General features: G+C 53.8%; 1 protein-coding gene and 1 non-coding gene across 5 annotated transcripts in view; both read right to left on the reverse strand.

Annotated features, from left to right (window-relative positions):
• Window positions 1-12,004, reverse strand: part of CRACR2A (calcium release activated channel regulator 2A) — a 96,033-nt gene extending 84,029 nt beyond the window's left edge. Inside the window, exons 1-2 of one of the 4 annotated variants that reach the window (XM_064478941.1) lie at window positions 11,828-12,004; window positions 6,346-6,530 (exon numbers count right to left, since the gene is read on the reverse strand). Coding sequence is in view for 1 of the 4 variants with exons in the window: in XM_064478939.1 (XP_064335009.1) it covers window positions 94-136 (43 nt within the window). In the remaining 3 variants the exon portion in view is untranslated. Of the gene's footprint in view, window positions 1-93; window positions 391-6,345; window positions 6,531-11,827 lie in introns of those variants that run through there. The other 3 variants (XR_010377774.1, XM_064478942.1, XM_064478939.1) reach the window with 3 other exon arrangements.
• TRNAK-CUU (transfer RNA lysine (anticodon CUU)) lies at window positions 9,496-9,568 on the reverse strand. Its single transcript has one exon. It is a non-coding gene; the product is annotated as a tRNA-Lys (tRNA).
• Window positions 12,005-21,850: the final 9,846 nt, after the last annotated feature.

Consider the following 21,850-nt stretch of genomic DNA (forward strand, 5'->3'; position numbering starts at 1 on the left):
CACCTTACTCTATAGTGAATTTGTGTCTTTTGTCACATCGGGACCCAGCCTGACACACCCGTGTACCCGGCGGGCACGGAGCTTTCTGCTGACCTGTCCCAACTCGGCTCCACGGACCAGGGTGTGGCTCCGCCATCCTCTCTGCCACGGGGCCTGGCGTTCGGACGTTGATCCACGGATGTCTGACGAAGGAGCCAAGGGGGCAGTGGAGCCAAGTCCTCGCTATATCCTGTGGCAGACCACGAGGCTGAGCCGTCCCTTCTCTGGGGCGTGTCACTGTCTCCCCATCCTCAGAGATGCTCTCTCTGTCATGGCTGTCATCACCACGCCACCACTGACAACCCAGAGGTCACTGGAAACCACATCTTTTTTTTTTTTTTTAAGACTTTGGAGGCAGCATAATATATTGGCTAAAACATCAGGTCCTAGAGCCAGAAATTCCTGGGTTCAGACACCAGTTCTGCCACGGAGAAGTTACAGATCTTGGCCAGGTGACTTCAGTCTGTTACTGTTTTCTTGTCTATAAAACAGGAATAAGAATGCCAGGTCCTCGTGGGCTTCTGTGGAGATGACACATGTCACAGAGCAGTACTTCACACTGTCTCGTTCATTTTTACGCTGGTCTCCAAGCAGCCAAGGCCCTCCAAGCTTTGCTCAAGCAAACAGCGAGCAGAGTTCCTTCCCTTCTGCTCTGAGATGGGGCGTAACAAGGCTGGGATGAAAAATAGTCTTTAAGAATAAGAGAAATGTAGACATTATCCAACAAAACTCTAGTCTGCCAAGCAGACTCTCAATAAAGGACATTTTTTAAAGGGGTATTTTAGACAGGAGGAAAAGAGATTCTAGATGGAGGATCTGAGAAGAAAGAAGGAATGAAAAGCGAAGAAAATGAAAATTGATTTTCTCAGTCGTTGAAGAAATGACAGCCCCTGGGAGTCAGACAGATTTATCCTCATATCCTGCTTTCATTTCTTAGGACCTGGGAAACTTAAATCGAGTTAATCTCTCAGAATCTGGAAACCCTCATCTTAAAAATTCATAAGCAAGTTTTCTGTAAAGCATACATGAACAGCCAGCTGTAAATGTTCCCAGCACAGCTTCTGTATCTAGAAGGTATGAAACAAATGTGAATCTCTTATCTCTTCAAAAATGAATAAACAAACAAGTAATTAAGATGTGGTTAGCAACAGGGGTTCCTCCCTCTGCTTCAGGGGCGAGAGAGAATTCCACTTGTTTTTCACATCATGTGAATCTGCACAGCAGAGCTGATGTGCAGAGCTTTCTTTATCATCCTTTCGGTAGCAAGCTTACGATATTTCCAACCCAATACTTACGATTTCTTTATTTTAGAAATACTGCATGCGTACACATAAGCCCCAGGGACATATCCCAGATTCCAGTTTAACTCACAGTTTTAAAATAATTTGTGTTCTCAGCTTTATGAGATCATAAAATACATGTTGGTCCATCCTTGGGGCAAGATGGCCTGTCCTGCCCACATGCTTCCCAGGGCTCTGCCGCTAACCAGGAGGTAACAGCACACAAGTGGACCCACTGAGAACTCTGATTAGAAAGGATATGTGCTCCCCAGTGTTCACAGCAGCACTATTTACAGCAGCCAAGACATGGACGCAACCTAAGTGTCCATCCAGATGACTGGATAAAGAAGATGTGGTGTGTATATACAATGGAATACTACACAGCCATTAAAAAGAATAAAATAATTCCATTTGCAGCAACATGGATGGACCTGGAGATTGTCATTCTAAGTGAAGGAAGCCAGAAAGAGAATGAAAAATACCATATGATATCACTTATATGTAGAATCTTAAAAAAAAAGACACAAATGGACTTATTTACAAAACAGAAACAGACTCACAGACATAGAGAACAAACTTATGGTTACCAGGCGGGAAGGGGGTGGGAAGGGATAAATAGAGTGTTCGAGATTTGCAGATACTAACTTCTGTATATAAAACAGATAAACAAGGCCCTACTGTATGGCACAGGGAACTATATTCAGTATTTTGTAGTAACCTATAATGGAAAAGAATATAAAAAGGAATATATGTACGTATGTGGATGCCAGAACCATGATGCTGGACACCAGAAATAGACACAACGTTGTAAACTGACTAGACTGCAATAGATGAGCTTCTGAACCGTTTCTGCAGCCCAGCCCCTGCGCTGACGGACACGACACCATCCCCAACTCCACCCTTCACTTCACTCTCTCTTTCATATCGACAAGGAAGCCAAGCTATGGAAAAGTTAGGCTGGTCTCCTTTTGATTCTCTGCCTCATTTTCATTTGGTAACGATTTGTTGAGGGGGGTGAACGGGTAAACCCAGATAAACCCAGAACCAGCCTCTCTTCGAAGACGTCAAGGAAACAAGCAGCACTCGTCTGGAGGTTCCAGGCATCCTTACTCTGCCATTTGTCCCCTGTGTGTCTCCAGGCGAGCCACTTAACCTCTCTGAATTTATTTTCCTCAACTGTACATTGGGGCCAATAATGACACCACACTGTAGAGCACTTTACAACTTACTCAGTGTTTCCATGGTCGTAGTTTCATTTGCTAGCACAGTCAGGGAGTGTGACGCCCAGCACGAGGCTCACTGACTGCTGCCACGATACAAGAGCGGAGTGCGGACCGCTGTGCAGACTGCAAGGGGCTCCGGCGACCTGAAGGATCGTTGTCGGGGTCCCCGACTCACCCTGTTAAGAGCGGGGGCTCCGGCGCCCGGTGCCCGCGTCTGGATTTCTTCTACACTGACCAGCCATGACCTTGAGCGAGCTGCTTGGCTTCCAGGTTCCCACTTCCACGCGACGGGTGCGAACAACCGACCCCTCTCGGAGCTCAGGGCTTCGTACAGGGGAGGCGCCGCGTGAACCAGCCGACCGAGGCCGCACCAAGTTGAGCTCACGGGTGTCTGCCGCACACGTCCACACTTGCTGGCACCCAGCGCCCTCCGCCCTCTCTTATCTGTGGTCACACGCAGTCTCCACACCCCTGGGCAAACATTTGCAAAGGGAGGGCAGGAGTTCTGGGTAACAAGACACACCGGTGTGGGCTGCTTCTTGAAGACGACCGAGCCTCAGATTCCCACTGGATTTTGGGGGGTGTGTTGTCTCCATGCTGCTTGGACGCACGCAGAGCCCAGGCTCCTGGGGGTCCCATCAGCCCTGACCCTTCCCACCGCCAGCTGAGAGTCTGGCCTCGGCAGGCTAGAGGGTTCTGGACTATGGGGTGCTGCCTGGGCCCCCAGCCCCTAACCGGACTGTGCAGCTCACCCTGACGGTCAAAGGCACCAGGCGGGGAGGTCAAGTGTGTGCCTAGCACGCACGAGGTCCTGGGTTCAAACCCTAGCACCTCCATTGCATCACCATCACCAGGCCTGGGACATGGCCACCTGTGAAAAGGTGCCTTTGGCCCTATCACCAGGCCTGAAAAGGCGTCGGGCAGCAGACAGGAAAGAATTCAACAGCGGGCCTGTGGTTCAAAGGGTCTCACCTGGCCTTCTCTCTGTTTTGTTCGGATAACTTTGTCCCAAGACGGTGAGTCTCTGAGGGTGGGGCCGCCTGCCCCACCTACTGCCCCACAGCACCTCCTGCAGGGTTCTGAGCACTAGCCCCAGCCTCTTGGAGCCCGGCCCCTCCGACACACCCCACAGCCATGCAGATTCTAGAAGGCCCTACACAGACACCCACGCGCCCAGGCAGGGCCAACCGTGCTTAATTCTGTACGGCTTCTCTACCTACAGGAAAGGGGGGTTCAGAGAGTCCAGCCTGCACCCCGGCTCCTCAGGGCTTTTAGATGGTAAACCGAGCCAGCGAAGGCCAGCGGGAGGGAGAGGTCAACCTTGGAAACATGGAAAGGGTCGAGGCGCACCCCAGGACCAGGGCAGAGCGCCGCCGTTTAATTTCCATGCAGACTGGTCGGCAGACACTGTCCACCCAGGTGGACTGAAGGACCCTCACGGAACATTCTTCCAGGACCTCCTGCCACCACCCATCTGCTGAAGGCTGCCATCCTCGAAGGCCCAGTTCCGCTCTCGCCTACCTAGTTAAGCCGCCCCAAAGCCTGCTTCCTTCCAGAGACCAGCCTCTCCTGCTGCCCCGGCAGCCGTCACCCACGCTGTCAAAACAGGTATTACGACCTGTTCTTTCTCCCCGTGCAACGCACTGCACATAGTAGGCGCGTGTATCTGCTGATCCATTTTGCTTTTGTTTTTCGGGCTTTTTTATCTGGGGCATTAACATTCCGTAACGCCACACTGATTTAGTCCCTACAGTGTCAGAACATTCGGATGTGGCATGTGGATTGCTACTCAGTACAAATTAGAGCTTTTTATTCTATTTCTAATTCCAGTAAATAGGGCTCGTGTGTTTAAAAAAATGTATTTTTGGTTTGCAATGTGTGATTACATAATGGAGGCCTAGTAATTTTTTTTCATTAACATTCATTTCACTTAGCAGTTCCTTTTTGTGTCTTTGTTTCTGATTTGAGCTGTGGTTTGAGGCATTAAAATTGCATTCTTTAAAAAGAAGTTCCATTGCAGAATTTTAACTGGACTTCCCCACGCTCCTGTGTTTCTGCCTGGCCCATGCCTGGGGCAGTGCACCTTGTGTGGAGTCAGGGAGTCTGCCCTCATTTTACAGGTGGGTTAATAGAGCTCTCGTAGCAAGCAGAGGCCTCCATCCACCAGGTCAGCTCTATGCAGGGAGCAACAGCACAGTGAGGTGTCTGTGACAGAGGTATCGAGACCAGAAGTAGGAGTGTGAACTCAATTGATTTAACCTCCCTGAGCCTCAGTTTCCTCATCTGTAAAATGGGGATGCAAAGTCCTAGGTTAGAAACAGTGTCTGGCAATCAGTCTACTCTGTTATTTGCAGGGGGCCCACGAGGGGGTCTGTTGGGAGCCTTGCTGCTTCTGCAGCTGACTTTCTTCTGAGAAGCATGCAACATCTGCAGACACCAGAACCCTGAGCCCCAAGAAAAGACGAACCCCCAAAATCTGAGTACAGGGGTTACTGTAGTTCATGGAGGGGGTGATGACAAGCAGTAAGAAACGTGCCGGAGAGACACGGCGCAGAAGCTAAAGATGCTAGAATAGAAATAACAGCAGCTCTGTCTCGGGGCCATAATGAGGACCGAATGAGGACCTGGAGAGGTGGGAGACGGACTCAGCGGTACCCGCGGCAGGGAGTCAGCTACCTGCCCTGAGCAGACGCGGAGTCGGGTTACAGCAAGGCCCCCGGAGGGGACAGAAAAGCACAGCGGATCGTCATCAGGAGTGGCCTGGTGACCCAAGCCCCCGGCGGCCAGCGGAGCCGCGCCTTCTCTCGCCTGGTCCAAGCTAAACTCACATTTTTATGGCACGAGTGTAATTAGCTGGAAAGCTTAATTCAGCAGTTTGGTCAATTCCATTAGTGGTTTATCTATGGTACATAATTAAGCTATTTCCAAGCAAATCTTTTTTGGCTCAAGGCTCCAGCTGAGAACTCTAACGGAAGATGGTTTGCAGGACACACACCTGAACCCAGGCCAGCTCTTGGCACCTTGCCGAGGAGGCAAGGACGGAAGGGCCCGGGCTGGCTGTGCTTGCGCTGTTCGCGACACCCCGTCCAAGTGGAGGAGGAAGACCAGAGCGTCCAGAATCAAATCCTGGCTCAGAAACGACTGTGGCCGTGGCTATGCGACACCTCTGATGCTGCTTCATCATCTGGGAGGGGTGGATAGTAACCACCTCCCAGGACCACCGGGAGAAACAGGCTGGGTGCTATGTCAAGGGCTCAGCACACAGCTCAGCCCGAAGGAGGGCGGTCTCTCAGAAGCTCAGCGGCTGAAGCAGAGAATTAAAGAACCAGAAAGTCTAAGGAACAGCAGCAGAGAGATCTCCAGGGCGGAGGGGGCTTCTGGCGGCAAGCCTGCTACGCGTGGGGAAGCTGAGACAGGGCGAGACGGCGGCCTTCCTGGAGCCCAGATTAATAGCAGACCCGTCGGTGGGGAAAATGAGAAAGGTCCTGCGACGGTGCTGGTGGTGACGGCTGCGCAACGCGGTGACTGTTCTCGCCGCCGCCCTGCTGTGTGCTCACAAATGGTTAAGGTGGTCCATTTTATGTTACATACATTTCCCTCCAATAAAAGAAGACCAGGTCACCAAAACAAGCTGAAAAACAAAACAATACCCTAAAACCCAACTGTCAGCCCACGAAGACACTCAAACAAAAGTAGCGAAGAGGAGAGTCGGGTCGCCTTCCACCTGGGGGACTGTGCACCAGGCTCTGCAAGCCAAGCCCTCAGGGGCACGGAGATGACCTGTCCCCAGAACGTCCACTTACCCCCAACTCCCGAAGCCTCGGAAACCAAAGCCACCACAAGCCTCGGCTCCAGAGAGAGATCCAGAGGTTCGATGCAGAGCCGTTTGTCTTTCCTGGTGGTAGCTCTTCCCCAGTAGTAACTTCTGGGGACCACGTTATCTCTTCTTAAACCAGATCCCCGGAGAGCCTTGGGCGCACAGCAGGGGCTGCGTAGGCAGAAGGCAATTAAGTGAGAGAGTCTGTCTGGGGAATTTCAGTCCAAGACTGGCACCACGCGGGCAAGGACCAAAGGAAGAGGGAGGCCCCCCAGACGACGGGCAAAGCCACCATGACTAGCAGGGCGCGGCCTGGAGCGCCTCGCACTTTGAGCTCGCCTGGGGTGGACGGTCAGGTTGCTGTCCCCACTTCACCCAGGAGGGAAGGCGTGCAGGCTGAGAGGGCGAGTCCTGCGAGTGGCTGGTGAGAGTCAGAGCTGCCCCTGCACTCAGCACTCAGGGGGGCGGGCTGGGGGTGGTTGAGGACGTGGTCCTGGGGCCAGGCTGCCTGGGTTCAAATCCCAGCTCAGCCTCTTACTAGCTGCCTGGCCACGGGCAAGTCACTCCAGCGTGGAGGCCTTGGCCCTCACCCACCACGTGAGAATAGAGATCGCAGCAGCTCTGTCTCGGGGCGTAATAAGGACCGAGTGAGCTCGCTGGAGCCAAGCTCCCAGCGTGCACTTCTGTGCACCTGGCCTCGGGGCGCAGTGGGAGGAGGGTTCCTGAAGGCCCGTGTTTGCTCAGGATGGGGCTGCAGGAAGTGCGTCTCCCTCCCCCTCCTCGGCACCAATCCAACCGTCCATACCAGCGGGCAAGGGCGGGTGCTTGTGTGGATTCAGTTCCCATCCATTTCCCAGCAGAATGCGGCAAACCCCGGAGCACAACACGGAGCCGTGGCTAAAGTAAGTACAGTGACAAGAAGCCTTTGGCCCAGGTAAGAGGAGACTTTCCTCTATCTGCACTGGTAACTGAGCCGCTGGAGCCGGCCCCTCCCTCCCCTGGGGCTGCTGGGGTTGACAAGGGAGTGAAAGAAGCCGGTGGACCAGAAATGCAGGCGCAGGTCCGGAGGCGGGCGTCCGCGCCGCTGGATCCCGGCCGGCAGCTCCGGCACACCCACAGCAGGTGCGCTGAGTCTGCCCGGCTCAACTTTCTGCTCAGCCCAGCAGGACACGGAAGAGCACGGAACCGGGGGCCGGAGCAGGGGGCCGGGACTTAGCCAACCAGCCTTGCTGCCAAGCGCCCACCCTCCCGCCGTCTCTTGGGCTCAGCATTTTTTCCAGCCCCAGGCAGGGCTGCTCTACTTCGTGAATAAGGGGCCTTCAGCACAGGCTCAGTGGGGTCAGAGACCCTTGGAATCTGCTCCCACCTCCCTCCCTGCATCTCCCAGAAATGCCCGGAGCACCGCCAGGGTCAGACTCTGCTGCCCCTGTGACCGCCTCCCTCGGCCACGCAGGCCCATCAAGGATGAGCCGACAAGCAGGCAGGGGGAGAAAGAGCCCGCTGACATTTGGAGAAACAGAGGCTGAGAGCCAGAGCCAACAGACCAAGGGCAGGCAGTGTCTCCGGAAGGACCCGCCCCGAAGAAAAGTTCACAGTCCTCAAGCCGAGAGAGGCCCTGAATGTCACTTTGTCTCTCAGACGGTGGCCCCCACGAGTCCACCCAGGTAGACAAGGGTTTTGGGAACCCAATCCCCGCACTGGCCTTCAAGAGGGCCTTCCTGTGTCTGATCTAGTCCATAGGTGGTGGTGACCTCGTCTACACAGGCAGAAAGAACCAGAGAGGCACTCAGCAGGTGCAGAGACCGCACGGACAGGAGCTGCAGGGCGCTTCCTCCCCGCCACCCCAGCCCAAGCGCGGATGAAGTTGTGCTAAATCGGCCGCTGAGAGCACGTGTAGGGAAGACAGGGGCCAAAACATCAGGAGCTCTGGGGCAGCCAAACCGGCCGGGGCAAATCCTGCCGCTACCAGTCACTGGCTGTTCGATGGTGGGCACGTTGCTTTGCCTCTCTGTCCCTCACTTAATTTTCCTATAAAATGGGGCTGATCGCAGTCCCTGCCCGACAGGGACGTAGTGAGGCTTAAACAAGCAAATCCCTGTCTGGCGCTCAATGCCTGCTGGGTGTCGTGAGGATGACGATGCGCCCGCGACATCCTGGCTTCGGCCCTTGTCCCAGCATCATTACCGACACTCTCCCTTTCACTCTTGAACGCGGGTGGGTTTCACGACAAACGGTGAGACTGGCCAGCTCTGGTCTTTCTCCCTGGTCACCTCCCTGCTCCACGCTGTCCCTCTGAGCATCGGACGGCCAGGTCCCCAGAGCGTGGGTACCAGAGGTGCTCTGCCCCTGCTGTCAGCGCACTGCTTCTCTTTCTCCCTTTTCTCTTCCCGGGCCCCGCGCCTGGGGTGGGACGCTTTCTGGCCCTCCGACCAGACGAGGCCTCACCACGCCTCCCTTCGAGAACAGGAGACTGTGTGAGACATCAAAGAAACTGCTTGCCCACTAGGTGGGTGAGTGGAAAAAATATCCCATTTTGTGCAGGGGTGGGAGCATGTGTTGTTTAAGGGGGAAAAAGACAAACAGTTTGGAACGGTCTGTCCAGTGCTGGGGCCTGTCTGGGAAACCCCCTCCTCGCCCGATTTTACGGGAGAGGCTGGAGGCTGCCCTCCTACAGCTGCCGCCCCCATGGCAGCCGAGAGAGTCCGGAGCCCACGGGTCTGCACCTGTGTTGCCACATGCTAACCACCGGGGAAGGACCGTGGATTCTGAAGCCTCAGTTTCCCCATCTGTAGAACAGGGCACTCTTGTCCCCAGATCACCCGGATGCTATGACACTGTAAGAGGCCTGGCCCCATTCTTAGGATCCTGAAACCGCACCTGTGGAAGTCCACAGTATTCTGCAAACCCATCTCCACGGCCGGGCTCACCCCGTTTAAAAAAAAATGTGTATGTATTTATTTATTTATAATTTTTTAAAATAAATTCTTTAAAAATTATTTATTTTGGGGGGTAATTAGGTTTATTGATTTATTTATTATTATTATTTTTTTTATAAATTTTCATTATCAGAGTTTTTGGTATTTTCTTAAAGAGCAAAGAATTGTTTCAATCCAGACAGATGATTAAAAGAACCTTGTGCCCAACGTGGGGCTTGAACCCACGACCCTGAGATTAAGAGTCTCATGCTCTACCAACTGAGCTAGCCGGGCAGGCTTGTTACTATTCATTTTTAATGGAGGATTGAACCCAGGACCTTGTGGATGCTAAGCACGTGCCCCACCACTGAGCCACACCCCCCTCCCCAGCCCTTTCCGCAGGGAACCAAGGAGGGAACCAAGGCCTGGGACAGCAGGACAACCCAACTATTTCTCCCCCGAGGAGTCACGGCAAACGCCCGAGTCCCCAGTGCCTGGACACAGAACTCATGCTTGTTGTGTGTGGCTGGGACCTCAGCGCCTGACTTGCTAGATCCCTGGGGAGTCCCCTGCCAGCCGCCCCCCGCCAGCCACCCCCAGCTCCCCAGACACCTGTGAACTCAGAAAATTCACAGCAGGGCGCCTGGAGGCATGGGGTGCAGAACCATGGCTGCCACAGCCCCGTCCCAGTGCTTGGACCATCACAGGCCCTCACATCTCCCATCAGCACCAAACCTGACCCTGTTCCAAACATGGGGTGCCCTGTCAGGAACCAGAACCCCAAGCCCCCTTGCCACAGTCTCCTCTGCTCAGGCCTCTGACATTTCTTCAGCTACTAGGTTGGACCTATTTCAGCTTTCTCTGGGTTCAGGCCCTGCCCCCAGCTTATTTGCTGTGTGACCTTGGACAAGTTCTTGACTTCTCTGATTCTCGGTTTCCTCCTCTACAAAATGGAGACAGTAGTAATAACCTCCTCATAAGGTTGTGGGGAGGATTACGTGGGCTCCTGGGTGAAAAGGCCCTCCCACGGGCCCTGGCCTGTGACAGACTGTTTCTCCCAGGGACCTCAGGCCCTTCTCAGGACCATCCAAATATGCCCAGGCCCGGTAAGCAAGTGCCCATTCCGTAGCCTGACCCTCCGGGCCCTCCACCATCTGGTCCCAACCATCATTCCTCACCACACTGTCCACTGCGTTGTCCTAGACACAGCCACCTCCCTGACTCTGCTCAGGAGTCCCTCCCCACAAGTGCGCAGCTCCAGCTTCCTCCTCAAGGCCAGCCTCAGTGCCACCTCCAGGGGGCATCCGGCCGTCTCTGTGCAGAAGTGACCTCCCTCCTCCAAACTCGCCCGAGACTCAGGGCACTCATGACTCTTAACAGTCCAGACTGAGACACCAGGGGACCTCAGAGGACAGGCGTGAACCCTCTCACTCACCATCCAGAGATGTGCCCAGAGCAGCTCTCATGGGCAAGCACCACCGAACGCGGCCGTGCGTGTTAATTTCACCTGAAAAAGGACATGAACCCTGGACCCTTGAATAAAAATTCCAGTTCTCCGCAGAATACGCTGCTCTAGTTTCATAGCCCTGCACCCATAGCCTTAATAAAAAGACTCCTCCACACATGCTGGTTTCTTCCAGAGACGGGAACGCACGGCCTCGTGAGTTAGGCTCTTCTCTGAGACTCGGATTGCCGCCGGGGACTCCCACCCCGGGGCCCCTCCTGCCCTCCGGAGCCACGCCTAGCTACTTCCCCGGGGATTCCTGGAATCCTCCTCAGAGCCAAATGCAGGGCAAGTTCCCAAGAACGTGTGTACGTGGACAGACGTGGCATCAGAGGGCTCTCCCACAGGCTGGGCTGTATACACACACACACACACGCACAGGTGCACACACACACACACACACACACACGCACAGGTGCACACACCTAGGCCAGAGTCAGCAAGGCCGGCTGAGTCACGCGGCCAGAACACAGCTCAAGCGGTGCCAGGGAGGAAGTGTCGCCCCATTTCCTGACCTTCCTTTGCTCAGGGAGGTTTTCTTTCTGTCTCTTTCTATTTCTGACTCTGTCTTTCCCAGTTCTTTGTTCCTGCTGCTGTCCCGGCTCCGTGGCAAGGGCTCCAGGGAGCACCGACCTCCAGATGAGGAATTCTGGTTTCCAGACCTGCCATCCTGGGCAAGTCATGTCACCACTCTGAACCTCAGTTTCCTCATCGGTAAAATAAAGAGTCTGGGTCTGGCAGCAGGGCCACTGATGTCCCTTCGGATCTCAGCCCCAGGGCTTCTGGGCCTCCTCCAGTCCCTGCAGGGTTCTGAGCTCATGGGGCAAGGTGCAGGCCAGGCTTGGGGACAGCAGGGGAGCCCAGCTGCTCCCCTGGGGCCCCCACCCCACAGGTGGCCTCCCAGGAACTCCATGTGCTGCACACACTTGTAGGCGCGGCAGGGACAGCAGGCAGGAAGCGTCGCCCCCGCCAGGCTGCCGGGCAGAGGGGTGGGAGCGCCCGCCGGCACCTTCCTCTCAGCTCCCCCATCCTCCCTCCCCAGAACCCACCTTGCAGCCTTTGGTTTCTGCCTCTCCGCTGGCGCGCAGCATGAGGTGCCGCCAGCCCGGCCGGCCGATCAGCCCAACCCTCCGCCCGCCGACTGGCGCGGTTGGACGGCCCCAGCAGCAGACGTGGAAGCGGCGCGTCCGGAGCCGCCGCCCCCTGGGCGCCCTCCAGGATCTGCGCGCGCCGCTGTCCCGGGAACTGGGGGCGGGGTGGAGACCTCAGGCTGCCCTGCAGGAGAGCCTGGGTGGCGAGGGCGGGGCTTCTGGCGCCTTGGTCTGCCTGACTGCTCTGGCTTCCTGGACCCCTGTGTTCCCGATTCCCCGGGGCCTCTTGCCCCAATGCCAGGACTTTTCCAGGCAGTTCTTTAAAGGAGGACATCAGCCCCAGGCCTTGCTGGCCCACTGGAGAGAGAGATGGAGGTCTCCCCGAAAACGCCAGGCATCACGGCCCCTCCAGCGGGTATCTCTGGGGATTTCGTCCTTCTTTAAAGCTCTTTTTCCTTTCCCTTCTGTACATTCTACTGTGGCCATCAGTGTCTGTGTAATAAAAAACATCCAATACATATTTATTAACAAAGCAGTAAACAAATCTTCAAAGGCCTTCAGAGGCAGCCAGGCTGGAGGTTAACTCTGAGCCCAGCACACAGGACCCTCCACACGCACTCCCTGGACACAAGTTAACTTTCTGGCCTCACACGGCTTCTCCCCCAAACACATGTGCACCCTAGCTCTGAGCACAGGGGCTGTTACCACACACCAGCTGCCGGCAGCTCTTGCTTCACCTGGAATGCCCTTCTGCGTTCTTCTCTGCCTGCGAAATCGTAACCTATCCTTCCTCAGGCCCCCACCACAGAGCTCCCAGCCCGGTCTTGGTCTCGGAGAACACTGCTGGTTTATGATTAAAATCCCCCTTTCTCTCCCCGGCTTTGGCACCTCGCCCCCTCCACACCAAGCCCTGTTCCGGAGGGACAGAAATCAACCCCTATGGAAAAGCTGTCATAAATGGCGATGTGGTGGGCTTGCCTCTCCGTGAAGCCCAGGTGCCACTGGTCTACAGCCTCCCTCCGCCCCAGCCTGCATCCCAGCAGCAGGGCTGCACCAGAGCCCCACCCCCACCCCAGGGGTTCAGAAGGCTGTCAGCTGCCCCCACTCCCTCACCCTGTCTGTGCACTGGCTTCTGCATCGTCCCTATTCTGGGGTGTGCTTGCTTGTGTCAGCCCCAAGGTCAGGGTGGGCTGTATCCAGCTCTGAGTCTTTGTGCTGCTCCAGCACACACGTCTGAGGACTGGCCTTCTCCCAGGCCCCTGTGAAAAAAGGAGGACCTTTTAAATCAGCAACTGAGGATTGGCAGGGATCTTGGAGATCATCTGATGCAAAGCTTACCCGCACCCATTTTACAGAGGAGAAAACTGAGGCCACAGAGACAGGGGGGCATCAGAGGCACGTAACATCATTGTCTCTGTTGTTAAAGGGTGGTGTTAATACTGCTGCCTTGTGGGTTTAGGTTGCCTTTCTCTCCCACCCGTTGACGCTTGTTTGTCCCTCCTGGTCCCAGGAGGTATTAAGAGATGAGTCATGAGGTGCATGTCTGGAGCCTGGGGACCTGGGTTTGGACCTCGCTGCTCCAACCTGTCAGCCGTGGCCTTGCCAAGTTACCCAACTTTCCTCCACTGGTAAAACGTGGGTAGTCACGGTTCCCGCATTGTGGGGCTGCTCTAAGGATCTAACCAAGCGTGCGTCTTCAAAGGGCTGAGAACAGTAGCTGGTACAGGAAAAATGCCAAGGGCCTTTGCTCTGACCGGTATTTGTGTTATCGCTCACTGTATTATTTTGTGGGTGGAGTCAACTGAGTTGGAAAGGCTGAGCCTCACCCGAGGAATTGCTGCTTCTCGGGGCTAGTTTTCTCGCCCAGCCCCATGCACTCTTTGGCACTGACATCATTCTGCTCCCTGTCCAATCCCATCGCGAGACGGGACCGCATGCCGCACGTCTGGGATCTAATGACACCTACATTGTAGGGCAGAAAGCCACCGTTCTGCCCGTCTCAGAACACCTGGACGTTCCACGGTGCAAACACTAACCACACCTTTTGGGCTTTCGGGTGATGGCTTTGATTTGCCTGGGCCTCTCCACGGAGCACCATGCCTTGTGTCTCCTTCAGAATCACAGAGTCGCTGCCCGGAGGCACGGAAAGCTCCGTGTGAGCACCGTGTGTGCCTCTGAGTCAGCCCACGGCAGACACACAGAGGCGGCAGAGAGGATCCTCCTCGAGTGTGGATGCAGGACGCGGGCGCAGGCATCACTGATTGGCCCCAGGCTGGGCGGCCGCCCGGAGCGCAGGAGGGAGGAGGAGCTCCGATTTCTCCTTCCCCAGGGTCCTTGGCTCCTAATCCCTAATCCTTAGGGAAACCAAACTCACTCCTTCAAAGAGTGTTTACTGAGCAACTAGGAAGTGATGAAAGAACCCAGGGCGGGGCCGGCTCCAGGCAGGTGCAGGGCCCCGTGCTTGGTTTAACGCTCTGCTGTCATGTCTTGAAACTCTTAATCCTTTTGAACAAGGGGCCCTGCAGTTTTCTTTGCGGCTGGCCCCCCAGGTGGGCACAGCTAGTTGGCTGCATGGACCTCGGCCTTCCCTGGAGCTCTCAGTCCTGCGGGATTCAGCCAGAGACGGCGGGGGAGCCTGGGGTCCAGGGCAGGGGCCTGGCCAGGGCGTGGCCACCCGGCTGCTTGCCATGGTGCCTGCTGGGAGAGGGGCCTTCGCTCTGCACCAAGGCCTGGAGCCCTAGACAGCTCCTGCGAACCCCGCCCCGGAGGCCACCGCGAGGTCTTGGCAGCACCAGAAACGTGTGTCCTTGGAGCCCTCAGCCCTCCTCGTGTCCCCAGCCCCACCTCACCTTTCACCCCGACTCCCATAGCCCCTGGTTCCCGCCCGGCCCAGACCCAGCCAACTTCAGGAAGAGAGCAAGTCACCCGTGCTGGAAAGCTAGCAGCAGATGGCATTTCACGGGATCTTCATCCGAAGGGCACTTGTGTCTTCTCAGGGCTCTTCCTGTATCCCCCTGGCCCGCCTGCCTGACAGGGAACAGGCGTCTGATCCACAGTAGTTGAGGATGAAAGTAAAGGCCTATGATGAAGGTAATTCCAAGTTGACTGGCGCAAGGAAAGGGGATTTTTGCTGTCTTGCTGTGTCCTGTTGTGTTTTGGAGGGATGCTGGGAGCCTCAGTGCTAGAGTTTGGGGGTGAGTGGGGAGCGGGGGAGTGGGGGAGGGGGTGGCTGCTCCAGGGAGGCTGGCAGTGCCAGGGAGGGAAGATGGAGAGAAACACAGAGGAGGCTCAAGGATGCACAGACTGGGGTCAAGTCTCTGCGGGAGAGAGAAGGGAGGGGAGTGAGGGGGTGGTCAAAGGCCGTGGTTCAAGAAGAGGCAGGAGGGCCTGGGTCAGGATGGGGAGGCCCCTCAGTCTCCACCTGAGCCCCTGGGTCTCAGAAACAGGGCGGAAGTGGGGGATGAGGGAGGGTGGGGAGCCGGGTGCTGGAGGACAGTGGGCGGAGCTCCAGGGCAGTGGGTCCTGCTTTCCCTGTGCTGCAGGAAACTGGGTGATGGCTGGAGAGGTGGGGAGATGGGGGTGGCATTTAGACCCAGGTGCTGCGAGCTGCTCTCTCCTCTGGGGGTAGGGGGAGCAGTAAGCGGGCCTGCAGGGCCCAGCGACATTCCGGGGAGCTGTGCTCGCCTCTTCCCGAGTCCCCGCTCAGCTTCATGCCTTCCTCCCAGGGGTCCTGTTTTCTCGCCCACATGCTGCCCTTGCCCAGCCCTGGAGGCCTGTTCCTCCTGCGTGGTCCCCTCAGGGGAACAGCGGAGACACTCCCTGCCCCAGTACAGGAATTCCCTGTGCTTCCTTCTTCCTTGTTATGAATGGCTACAATTACAGAGTTTCCAACAGGTGGAAGCCGACAGAACAAACAGACCACTCAGTATTGATTCTCCCAGGCGCCACGCACAACGGCACACCTGTCCCGCCTCCCGGAGCCTCACCAGCCAAGGTCACACCACACAGCTGCCAGGGTCAGAGGGTTAGGGGGCTGGGAGCTCTCACTGAGGAGCAGACGCCAGAGGAGATGGCCCTGTGGCCACATCTTCATCTTTCTTCCCCCTGAACTCGCTGGGCTTGGGTGGGAAGGCGACTGTTTCTATCAGAGTGCAGGGGCCAGTTCAGGTTACTGCTGGTCTTAAAAAATAAGGCAAGAACGTAGGAAAATACATGCTCCCGGAGGGTGTTTATGAAAGCCACGTGCTTTCTCTTTACAAACCCGGAGTCCTTCGGAGCAGGACGGGTAAGATCTGACCTACTTGTGAGCCACGCCTTTACGCTGTCTCTCCAGCAACAAGGATGGACCTTGTCAATCAGATGGCATCATGGTTACGGAGCCGAAAAGCGGTACAGCCACCATCAGTCCCACGAGCCTAGGTGACATAACCGTGGTCCAGGGCGACTTGGCCAAAAGCGTGGGGACGCGACTCTCCCTGGCCTCCCCTGCAGGGCCGTGTCCCGTCCCCAGCCCGCGAACGCGGCCTCCGAGAGGCAGAGGACCTGGGGCCGAGGCCTTGTGTGGGACGCGCTGTTCTGTCAGGACTCTCCGAACCCTGCGTTTACAGAGCAGGGCGGGAAAGTGCACTGTATGATCCAGGGTGTCCCCGAAAGGGCGCAGTAGGGGCTCTCATTACTTCTGCCAAAAAAAATTAAGACTGTGCAACGAATCATAAATTGCCCCCAAAGTACAGGAAAACAGAGGGAGAATCAGCTCTTGTGAGAGTGGTGAAGTCAGTGTTTTCTATCTGCCGTTTTACTACGTGCAGAATGTCTGAGGAAGGGAGACACAAATCCTTCGTCCTCATTATTCTGCTTCCTCGTGCGCGGACGCACATACACAGAACGCTGCTAAGGTAGTGAATCAGCAAAGGAGAAACGCAGGGGCTTAAGTAAGGCAGAGGCTGCGAGAAGCCAGGGAAGGCTTTCAGGCCCAGAGTCTGGTGGACCCCGCTGGATCCCAGGAGCAGTGAGGACAAAGAAAAGCTGCTGCCCAGCTACACGGTGGGACGGCTCCAGATGATCCAGGTCTCCCACCTTCCAGAGCTTATCAGGAACATCGCCATTTGGGGGAGGTGTTTTGTTTTGATGTGGGAAGAAAAAAAAAATGTTTGATTCTTCTAAGCTGGTGCTCTCGACCAAGCTGTGACTGTAGACATCAAAGGTTATACCACATGAAAAAAATAATAGTAATTAAATAAATAAACCTAACAGTAGTTAAATAAATAAACCACATTAAAAAATAGTAATTAAATAAGCCGAATTACATTAATAAACCATGTTTTTTAAATAATAATAAAAATTAAATAAATAAGCCTCCCCCCAACCAAAAAAAAAGTTAAACCAGCCGACAATGTGGAATTTCAGAAGGTGAAAGTTAAATGACCTACTTTCAAAATAGACAGCCAGGTCCTGACCCATCAGAAAACAAAACAGAACAACAACAGGCTGCTTAGAATTATTTCAGGAAAAACCAGAGGCTATAAATCAGCTGGCAGATATCAGAATTAGAATAAGATTTGGCTGCTAATTCACGAGGTTATGAGTCCTCTCAAGTCCTGTAGGATTTCTCCCAGGACGCCTTTGGCCCCCACGGCTACCGTACCTGGTCTGTCACCTTAGCTGAGGTGTCGTCATCTCCTTCTGGACCATCACCTTGACCTTCTACTTTTAGTCCCTCATGCATCCAGTGCTCCCTGCACGGGACAGCCAGATGATGCCACGCAAAGCCCAGTCCAGACATGCCCCTTCTCTGCACACACACACGCACACACAAAAAAACCTGAAAGCTTTCCATGAACATGTCTTCTGGGTTTTCTGAATAAAATCCAAGTTTTCTAGGCTGGCCTCCAAAGCCCTCAACAGCCTCCAAGCTTGCTTCTTGCTTCCCGCTCGCAGACAGGCTGCGTAGCCCCCCTCGTCTGTGCTCCAGCAGCAATGTCGTGCTAACTCTTTCTGTCCGAAGGGCCCTCCCTGTCGTCTCCAGCCCAAGTCCAGGACCAGACCCAGCTCTCGCAGCACCCGCCGCAGGAAGGCATCGCCGCGTCTCACAGCCGGGAGCAGCACCCTCGCCCCCAGCTCCCGACCGCATCCCCCAGAGACATGGTCACACCGCCACCTTACATCCAGTTTGTTTGTGGAGTCGGTGCTGCGGAGGGGAAGGGGAGAGAAGGGTGGAAACGACCTGACTGCAGCTTCCGGCAAGCCAGGACGCTTCTCTGACCCTCAGTTTCCTCATCTGTGACACGTCGTTAGGGCAGGACCCACCTGATGAGGTTGTCGTGGGAAATAAATGAGACGGTTCACAGAGAGGGCTCTTAGTACGGTGCCTGGAGCTAAGTCAGGGTGGCGGGGTCAGGATGGAAAAAGGCATGAGAGAGGGGCGGGGAGAAGGAAGGCGGGGAGCGGGGTGGGGAGAGAAGAGAAGGGACGGAAAGGGAAGAAAGAAGAGAGAAAAGAAATCAATTGCCTCCTTTTCTACTGGAGTCAACGGACTTGCCTCTCCTTAGACGGAGCATACACACCACCTTCCTTGCCATAAACAGGACAGCATGATTATGAAAAGGGCGAAATCAGTCATTTTAGGTGCACTGTGTATCTTTATTAGCTGAATTCTGTTAGCAACTTAACATTTTCAAAATGGTAAAAATGGTAGCAACCGCCTTGTACAACCTCATTGCTTTTCTGCTCTGGAGGCTGCAAAGAGCCAGAGCCGGGAACCGACAGAGTCCAGGCAGGAAGCCTTTCGGCCCAGAGCGCTTACCTCCTGGTACATCGCTCTCGCGGCTTGGGGAAGACGCAGTAAATCCCCTCATGCTCAGAGGGTCCCCTCCAGCATGAGAACGTAAAGAGGTTGATAAACCACGTCTCCAAAAAAGCAATAGAAGTCGTGGTCAGAGCTGTCGAAAATAACCATTTCTCACTCGGGAAACTGACTGAAGACATGCAACAAACTGAGGAAGGTTTGTTCAGGAAAACCGCTGGGTTTTTGTCCTTGCCTGGAGCTGTTCCCATCCCCCGCAGCGCTGTTGTTTGATGGGTCAACCAGGGCAGGTTGTAAAAACCAGCAGTGTTTTGTCACTGCCAACAGCGGTCTCTCTTTATTTGGAGAGGTATCAATTTAATGGTGATCTCAGAAAACAAGTGGACCGAGGGGCCCAGCAATGCTGCCAGCTTGACGTGGGTGAGCAGTGAACCGGTGACCACCTGGAAATTTAACAGGAAATTGAGGGCAGTGAGGCAGCCGTGGGGAAATGGATAAACTCCCCACACTTGATGCGTTGACAGAGGTGGCCTGTAAGCACTGCACAGGCAGGAGCAGCCTCGCCGCCCACACAGCCCCGGCCAGCGGAGCCTGCCCGCACGTGCAGGGGAGAGGCAAGCGCTTGATGGAAAGTTGGAGCCTTGGAAGACTTGGGGAAAAAAAAAGCTATACATTCGAATGGGCTCCCCAGCTCACTCACAGATTCATCAGCAGAGCGTGGAGGGTTGTTGGCTCAGGGTATCGGAGCCCACCCTCTGACCAGTCTTTGGCTGAACCCTGATCTAAGCAGACACAGGGATGACTACAGAAAACTAAACTGAGGAATGAAACACAAGGAAACAAAGCAGCAGAGGCATTCATAGATGCCCACTGTGGAGGTAGCACAGTTTAGTCCAAGCAAGCTATTAAGCGAACACACACACCAAAAAGCAACACCGCTCAGGAGACAACGAGAAGACACGGTTACTAAATATATGAAGTAAAGTGTCCAGTTTTCAACAAAGAGATTACAAGGCAGGCAAAGCAACGAGGAAATGGGACCACATTCGGGAAAAAAGAAGGCGGTTAATGGAAGCTGCTTCTGGGTGTCCCTAAGCTGTGCGGTTTAGCAGACGAAACCTTTAAAGCAGCGATTATAAATATGTCTAAGTAACTGAGAGAAACTGTGCCCCAAATGTAAGGAAAGTACGACAACAGTGATTCAATGAATTTTAAACATCTCAGCAAAGACAGCAATTACACAAATGAATCAATTCTGAAACAATGGAGGCCACACAGGAATGGAATGACATATTCTGATGCTGAAGAATATCTGCCAACCAAGAATCCTGTATCCAGCAAAACCATCCTTCACAAGTGAGAGCAAAGTAAAGGTCTCGCCAGACAACCACAGACTGAGACAACGTCTCACTAGCAGCCACGCCTTATGAGGAATCCTACAGGAAGTCGCTGAGGCTGACAGAAGGGCACACCAGGTGACAGTCAAGTCCACGGCAAGAGATGAGGAGACCCAGAAATGATAAACACAAAGACTCAATCAATATATTTTCTCATTTCTTCTCTTAATTTCTTCTTTTTTCATTTTCACCATATTTTTATTAATGGTAACATGTTTAAATTTATTAATACGTCAATGTTGTTTTCTTTTTTATTGAAGTAGAGTCAGTTTACAAGCAGTGCTAATTTCTGGCATACAGCATAGTGATTCAGTTATACAGATAGAGATACATATTCCTTTTCATGTTCTTTTTCATTAAAGGGTATTGCAAGGTATTGAATGTAGTTCCCTGTGCTACTACGTTCTTTAAAAGAACCTGTATAAAGCAAAAGTTATAACACTGTACATTACTGGGTAGAAATAGATATGATAATAATAGAACAAAGGAGGGGAGAGGAAAAGAAAATATTTTGGAACAAAGTTCCTAGAATTAATCTCATGTTATTCTAAATCAGATTGGGGTAAATTGAGATGCATATTGTAAGACTACAGCAGCCACTAAGAAAGTAACTATAAACATAGCAAAGCAACAGCGAGAGAGGAATTTAAATGATGCACTTAACATACTGATTTAATACAAAAGAAGGAAGGGAGGGAGGGAGGAAGAGAGGAATTATAAAGACTTGAGGAAAATAGAAAACAAATACAAAGAGAGGAGATGGAAATGCAGCCATATCAGTAATTACACTAAATGTAAACGGGCTGTGACATTGTGCTTTATGATAAGAAATATATATTTGGTCTTTGTCCAGTTTCTGACTAACAGCTCCCCAAACCCCGGGAATTTCCTAAGTGATAAGAGCAATGAGGGCATCTTTTGTTGTAATACTTAGTTTCTTATCCTCAGTTCCTGAGTTAAGAGCCATAAAGGTGGAATGGGTATCTTATCATTCATAACAAGACCCTTTCAACCACAACTGAGTTTGTTAATGAGATGACTTTTGGAACTCCCCCGAAGATGAGGGGTGGGGCGCTGGTTGCCAGGGGAACCGATCTTGAAAGGAGAGTTGGCACTTTCAGCCCCACCCCCTGATTTCTGGGGAAGGGAGAGGGGCTGAAGTTTGAGCCGATTGCAGCGGCCCATGATTTAATCAGCCATGCCTGTGTGACGGGGCCTCTGTAAAAACCCAAAAGGATGGGTTTGGAGATCTTCCAGGTTGGTGAATCAGAGCACTTCCATGTGCCACCGTGCTGGGCCCAAAACTCCGCCGGGACAGAAGCTCCTCTGCTTGGGAGCTTGCCCTGTGTGTCTCTTTATCTGCCTATTGATTTGTATCTTTGACAGCCTTGGTTCTCCTAAGTTCTGTGAGTCACAAACCACAGCTGGGGGTCATGGGAACCTCCAATTTATAGCTGGTAGGTCAGAAGCACAGGAAGCCACTGGGACTCGCGGCGGCATCTGACGTGGGGCAGTGTTGTGGGACTGAGCCCTCACCCTGCGCTGTCTGATGCCACTTCCAGGTCAGTGGGGTCAGAACTCAGCTGAATTGTAGGACGCCCAGCTGGGGTTGCGGAATTGCTTGAGGCTGTGGGGAAAAAACCCACACATGGAACGAGGTACAGAATTGTAACTCAACACTCCATGTAAAAGGCACAGATGATCAGACTGAATAAAACAGAGCAAGACCAGACCACGTGCTGCCTGCAAGGGAAGTGGCTTAGAGTCAAAGCAACAATGAGA

The sequence above is a fragment of the Camelus dromedarius genome, chromosome 25, assembly GCF_036321535.1.
Source record: "Camelus dromedarius isolate mCamDro1 chromosome 25, mCamDro1.pat, whole genome shotgun sequence".
In the NCBI taxonomy this organism is placed as follows: Eukaryota; Metazoa; Chordata; class Mammalia; order Artiodactyla; family Camelidae; genus Camelus; species Camelus dromedarius.